The sequence below is a fragment of the Theropithecus gelada genome, chromosome 2 (genome assembly GCF_003255815.1).
Source record: "Theropithecus gelada isolate Dixy chromosome 2, Tgel_1.0, whole genome shotgun sequence".
Classification (NCBI taxonomy): domain Eukaryota; kingdom Metazoa; phylum Chordata; class Mammalia; order Primates; family Cercopithecidae; genus Theropithecus; species Theropithecus gelada.
The window spans coordinates 28829070-28836373 of NC_037669.1; the positions used below are offsets into that span (position 1 = coordinate 28829070).

Consider the following 7304-nt stretch of genomic DNA (forward strand, 5'->3'; position numbering starts at 1 on the left):
CTTATTCATGATCTTGACCCTTTCTCCTAATTATTTCAGGATCTTGTACTTTCAATTATTTAATTTTTCTCCAGTTTCCATTTTTTAAATGAATCATTACTGTTTGCCTACCAATATGTGAAAATCCCTCCAATATTAAAAAAAAAACCTTACTTGAACTGTTTTTCCTTCTAATTTTTAAACTGATTCTTAGCTTCTTCCTCTATTGTTTTGATTTCTTTTGATAGATACACATTCATTTACCCTGGCTATGTGTTTTCCACCCATACACTTAACTAACACTGCAGTGTGGAAGTCTCCAGTGACTATTAAACATACAATTTGTTTTCCTTTCTTAGGACTCACATTCTTTAACTCTGTAGCACTTGATAAAGTTGACCAAGTGTTGACCACACATGCATTATTTGGAATGCTTTCCCTTATAAAAAGAAAACAGGTTGAGATTAAATTAGAAATAACTTGATGACAGTATATGGCAGTGGGAAGAAAATAGAGCATGGATCCAGTTAGGCAGCTATTACAATTTTTCCAGAAATGAGGATTTTAAGAATAAAAAGCTAGACAAAAAATGACAACAAAAAAATCACACGGCCTGGCGCGGTGACTCACGCCTGTAATCCCAGCACTTTGGGAGGCCGAGGCCGGCAGATCACCTGAGGTCAAGCGTTCGAGACCAGCCTGACCAACATGGCAAAACTCCGTCTCTACTAAAAATACAAAAATTAGCCGGGTGTGGTGGTGGGCGCCTGTAATCCCAGCTACTCGGGAGGCTGAGGCAGAAGAATTGCTTGAACCTGGGAGGCAGAAGTTGCAGTGAGCCGAGATCGCACCACTACACTCCAGCCTGAGCAACAAGAGTGAAACTCCATCTCAAAGAACATGCGCGCACACACACACACACACACACACACACACACACACACATACAAAGCAGGGGGTATAATAGAACCATTTTTTCTATCTGGCAGAGAATATAAAATGTTTCACTCTTAGCATGAAAACAAGTGCCAATGGGGAGATGTTTACTTATGCAATAGAAATGTTGTTAATCCAAATGTTATTTCTTCACTCTATCCCTGCAAATCAATACAATTTTGGCCTAGTCTTAAAGAGTAATGCTTAATACATAAATATGTGTTTTGTTCAATGGCTGTCTTAAAGTTTTAGTCTACAACTTTTCATAACTACAATGCTACCTTACTTTTGGACAGTAGTTATAGCTTCCATATACATTATCTCTATGTACTAACCATAACCACACTATGATGATTTGCATTTTCTAGGCAAGAAAATTGAGGCTCAGAATAGTTTTAAAAACCTGACCAAGATCCCATGATCAGTGTATGGCAGAGCTGGGATTCAGCTGTAGTCTTTCCAATGCCAAATTCAAGGTCTCGCCTTTAGTATGTTGCTTCCCCTAGATAGCCTGGTTTCCTGTCTTTCTTTAGTATTCACCCAGGTCTAGTCCAGAGAAGCCCATTGGGCCCTCTTGGATGTGAATGGATATCTCCAAGACCAACCCAAATGAGTTCAAAAGGGAGCTGGGGAAGCCAGATAAGAAAATAATAGGGAAAGATAAGAAATTTAGTTATTTGCCAGATATCCATCATGTAAGTGAATATTGTTATCTTTATACTTCTGAATCTTAAAAATGTAGAAAAATTGGGGACATTTATGTACCATTAAATGACCAATTGTTAGGTACATGTAAAGTAGACCTTGTGATTTGGTAAACTCCTTCCTATCATGCTTATTCCTACTTTAATAAACTGGACTATTGTTACTTGGTAAGAGCAACACAGAGCCAAAACTACCTTAGGTGAAGGTGGAGGTAGAGGCAGGTAAGAATCAACCTAAAATGTTCGTGTACAGTTAGAGTATAATACAGAAATAAAAATCTAGGAAAAAGTTTCATCTAAGCACTTTTTCAACTCAATATGTTGGCTGACTATAGTTTTCTGTTCTGTTTGTTTTTGTTTTTGTTTTTTGTACTGACAAATTTGGCAAAACAAGGTAGGTGAGGCCTAGAAAACAAGTTACTTGGTTTTCATTCACCATAGAAATTTCCAGAAGTCAAGCTAAAGAACAGGCTAACAATGAAAAATTAACATCCCTTTCTTTTAGGCAACCAATGAAACACAGATGTGCTACGCCTCACTCGATCACAGCATTAAGGGGAAGCGCAGAAAGCCCAGGAAACAGAATTCTCATTTCTCAGACAAGGATGGACATGAGCAACTACATGCAGTAGATGCCAGCGTTTCTAAGACCACCTTAGTAGACAGTTTCTCTCCAGAAAGTCAGGCAGTAGAGGAAAACATTCATGATGATCCCATCAGACTGTTTGGATTGATCCGTGCTAAGAGAGAACCTATAAACTAGCTGGGCCATGATCTAGCTCAATGATTTGGCTCCTATTGAAGATGGTTGCTAAGAAAACAAGATCCTCAGAGGACACAGAAGGACTTGGCGGCAGGGTGATGACCTGATCATTTGTTGATGGGATGGTGGCTTACCTCTTATTCAGAGCTTACACTTATGCATGCCAAACGTAATGCTGTGAAAATCAGTATTTCAAATAACTTTAAAAATGCTTTACTACTAAAATGTAAAAAATTAATGTGCTCACCTCGGCAGCACATATACTAAAACTTAATAAAACCCAACTTGAAAATTGAGCCTGATAACAAAATTACAAATTCACAATACCTAATACTTAGGGAAATTTTTAAAAAATTTAAGCATGAATGTATTCTGGAACAAGTTAGAATAAAAATAAAAGCCAATCAGTTTTGTTTTAATTCTCCTTTCTCACCAATGGGCAATAGCCCATAATTGAAATAAATTTCTAATTGAAAGGTATAGGAGACATTAAAATGCATTACTAAGAGAAGTAATATAATTTTCTTACAAAGTATTTTTCTCAAAGATAGCTTTACCGTTTTGAAAATTGTCAAATTAATGCATGCTCCTTACAACAACAAACAAATATCAAAAAGAGTTTAGGAATTCTACTAGCCAGAGATAATCACTTGGAGAAACTTTCTATATATCCTTCTAAATATTTTTCTGGGCATGCTTATGTATGTATATCAGATGTTTCTCTTTTTGTTTTAACCAACAATGTGGTTTCTTTTGTACACAGTACTTAAACTTTCTTTTCACTCAACAATATATTGTGGATTTATTTTCACTGTTGTATTTAATGATATATAAATACACTTATATATCATAATTTTAATGTCTGCATAGCACCCTAGTGATAACCAAATCAGAGTTTAAATAATTTTAATGACTTTTTAAAAACAATTTATTGATACAAAAAGCAAGGTTGAGATGACAATGTTTCTTTCAGTAATTAAAAAATACTGCTTCACTGTCTTTTCACTTTGTTTCTGATGAAACATCTACTTTAATACTTGTCTTTGTCCTTACGTATGATATACGTTATTTTTCTGATTGTTAAGATTTTCCTTATTACTGGTTCTAATTTGATTATTATGTGCCAAGGTATGGTTATTTTTCAAGTGTCTTGTGTTTGGAATTTGTTGAGCTTCTTAGATATATGTATTTATAGATTTCATCAAATTTCGGGGGGAAATGACCAATATTTTTTTTTCTGTGACCCTCCTCATTTTCAAGTTTTTCAATTACTTGCAAATGGTCCCACATTTTACTTATCTGTTTATTTTATTTCATTCTTTTTTGTATTTCATTTTGGATAGTTTTTCTTGCTACATCTTCAAGTTTATGAATCTTTTCTTCTAAATGATCTAATCTGCCATAATCCTACACAGGACTTTTTAATCTCAGATAACTTAGTTTTTCTTTCTATAAATTTAGTTTAGGTCTTTTGTCCCCCATCTTTCATGTCTCTATCTAACATACTTAATCTCTCATCTAACATCTTCAACCTATGGATACAGCTGTAACAACTGTTTTAATGCTTTTTAAAATCTGCTAATTTTATTATCTGTCATTCTGAGTGAGTTTCAAGTGATTTATTTTTCTCATTGTGGGTTACATTTTTCTGCCTCTTTAAATGCCTGATGATTTTTGATTGGACAGAAAATACTGTACGTTTTCCTTTATTTGGCGATGCCCATTTTTGCATTCTTATAAATGTTTTTGAGCTATGTAACTGAAAACAAACTTGGTAGTTTGTTTTCAGTTACATAGCTAACTGAAAACTATCAAGTTACTTGAACACAATTTGATCATTTAGAATCTTGCTTTTAAATTTTGTTAGATTAAGCCAGAGCAGCTTTTAGACTAAGTTAAATTTAGTTTATTACTGAGGAAAGATCCTCGTTAATACTTAGTACCACTGTTCATGAATTATGAGGTTTTCCACTTCGGCTGTTGAAAACCGACACTATTCCCAGCCATGTGTGAGTCATGCGCACTGTTTTCTTTATTCGTTTCAGGTGGGTTTTTCCCCAAGTTCAGGTAGTTTTGTCACTTGCATGCACTGACCACTACTTGACTGAATACTTGAGGGCGACTCTTCACATTTCTCCAGAGTTTTCTCTACACGCAGCTCTCTTCTCTCCAGTATTCTGCCTTTTTGACTTCTCTTGACCTGGAGCTCCATCTCCTCAATTCAAGAGATCAATGGACTTTTAACTAGAGGAATCTACCTGCTCCAAGGCCTGAAACTTTTCTCCAGGAAATAAGATAGGGTGATAGGAAGGTTTACCTCATTTGTTTCCCATCTTTCAGGGACTCTTGTCCTTCATTGCCTGAAACAGTATGTCAAGTAACACTTTCATCTCCTTTGTCTGGATTTTAAGTTGTTTCAGCTGGCAGAGTATGTTCAGGTAGGAGGGTACATCTAGGATGTTATTCTCTCTTCGCCAGAAGCAGAAATCCAAAGCATTCTTACCACTTTACTGTAATTCTATAGTATATTTTTAGTGTAATTTAGTATAATTCCATAAGCTAAGCAGGACTATTTGAAATGTGAGTAAGCTATGAATTACTGAGCATCATGTAATTATTACAGACTATATATACTTCGCCTTTGGCAGTTCTCAGGGCTTATGTTCCAGAAGGAATACAGAATGAATATCAGAGGTGTTTCTGATTTTTACATTTTGGAATATTTATTCATATGTAGTGAGGTATCTTAGGAATGGAACTTAAGCCTAAATAGAATATTCATTTACATTTATATACACATAGCTTGAGGGGCATTTTATGTAATATTTGTAAATAGTCTCGTGCATTCGTCACATAATGTCAGGTATGGAATTTTCCACTTGTGGAGTCATGGCACTGAAAAAGTTTTCCATTTTGGAACATTTTGGATTTTGGATTTTCAGATTATGGATCCTTAGCCTGTATCATTATAAGCCTTAACATTTCAACTGGAAAAAAAAAATGTGTACAGAGGAAAAGAAAAAAGAAAAATCATGACTAGAAAACAGATGAATTCCAAGTCTTGAGATTTTCACTGATAATGTTTTAAAGTTCCAATAAGTTGAGCTCAAATCTCCAGAATAGGAGGGATAACTCATTTCCTTTTGGTATTAAATGGCTTATTTCTGGCAGAGTAAAGGGAGGGTGATTAGTTTAGACATATGCTTTAAATCTTTCTCTGAGGTTTTGTCATTTGATTAACAGAACAGACAATTTATATTAACACAGAAAAACAGAGCATTGACAGAAAGGAACAAGACAGAATATAAATTCAACAGAGGTACACTTCTAAATGCTGTTTGCAATTTTTTAACCTCCTCTGAAGTGCTCTTCTGCACCCACTCACAGCTTCTACTACCTAGGAAGTCGTGGCTGACTGCATCAAGGCTGGGTACCTGAATCAAGACAGTAGATTCTCCTTTTTTTGAGTTTCAGTAGAACTTTATTTACAAAAACAAGCAGGCCAGATGTAGCCTAGAGGCCATAGTCGGTTGACACCTGGCAAGATCATTTGTTTCATTAGGAGCTTGCAAAATGATATTCTAGTCCTGTTATTCCTTCATATATTAGTTGGAATACATTATAGGAAGAAGACAGTAGATTCATCTTTGAACCAATCTAGATACAAGAGACTGGATACTGATCAGAACAACAACATAAAAAAAACCATAGATAGAATTGGGGCTTTGAAAAGCAAGTACAAGTACAAGGGGAAGAAACTAACAGTAAGATGGCAGAGACTGGAGTTCAAAGCTCCGTAACTCATCAGACTAATTCTATAACAATCATGACAATGACGAGTCATATTTATTGAGAACTTGCTAAGTGTAAGACACTGTGGTAAGTGCTTACCTGCATTCTTAATTTAATCACATAACACCCTAAAAGATAGATAGATGCTATTAAGTCCGAATCTTAAAGATGAAGAAACCAAGACTGATAAAAAGTAACTTGCCTGATGTCACACAAATAAACTGTAGACTCAGGATTTGAATATAGGTAGTCTAAGTCTAGACTTAGACTTGCTTACCTGCTCTGTAGAATAGCTGATTTCTAAAGTTGGGTTTAAGTGCTCTTGGACCCTATTTCTTAATTATCCCTGCATCCTATCTATTTAACAATAGTAATCTCTTTAAGTGCTGTGCCTGCATTTCTGTTATTTAAAATCAAAAGAGGCTAACTAAAACAAATTGAAAACAATTCTTAAAAATAATGACGATTTATGGCAGCTTGTACACACTAACTGCCCTTCTAATTTAGGAAAAATCCAACAATAAATCCACTTAAATGACAGTTTGTTGCTTTCAATAAACACTAAGACTTACATCTACCACAATATTTTCATAGTAAAGTGTTTTTACAGGAAAGTAGTTTATTAATGCCACTTGCTTTAAAATGACTTACCTTTTCTTTTTCAGTTTTGTATATAAAGAAAGAGGTTTTCCCTGCAGTGACCTCATATTCACTCTCCATAGAAGACAGAACCCAAAACTAACTCACAAAAAATAAATAAATAAATCCCAATATTGAAGCCAAAACATAATTTTGTGCCCAGTTTTGTCTAATTTTGTCTGTAGGGGATGAAAGTTATCTCATTTGGAATCAGGGAAACATTTGTTATTTAGACCAAAATGGAAGAGAATGGAAAAAGAACCTCAATCAACAGCATTCTTGGCCACCTCTGATGTAACGGACAAGTCTTTTCAGATGTCAGTATCCATCATAACACTTGAGAATTAAGTAGGTTTATTTCTTCCATCTGCATTGATTAAGAACGTAGTTGGTAGATTAACTGAAAAAGTTGGGTCAAGTGAGGAATAAATTTTTAAAGTACCATAAACATTTAAATTTAAAATGTATAAACATTTAAATTTAAAATGTAT

The 7304-nt window shown here is 34.8% G+C and overlaps 1 protein-coding gene across 2 annotated transcripts in view; it reads left to right on the forward strand.

Annotated features, from left to right (window-relative positions):
- Window positions 1-3377, forward strand: part of LOC112618980 (T-cell receptor-associated transmembrane adapter 1) — a 31968-nt gene extending 28591 nt beyond the window's left edge. For both annotated transcript variants that reach the window (XM_025376685.1, XM_025376686.1), the window contains one exon: window positions 2125-3377. In XM_025376685.1, the coding sequence (XP_025232470.1) occupies window positions 2125-2382 (258 nt within the window). In that variant the 3' untranslated portion in view covers window positions 2383-3377. The remainder of the gene's footprint in view (window positions 1-2124) is intronic.
- The last annotated feature ends 3927 nt before the right edge of the window (window positions 3378-7304 follow it).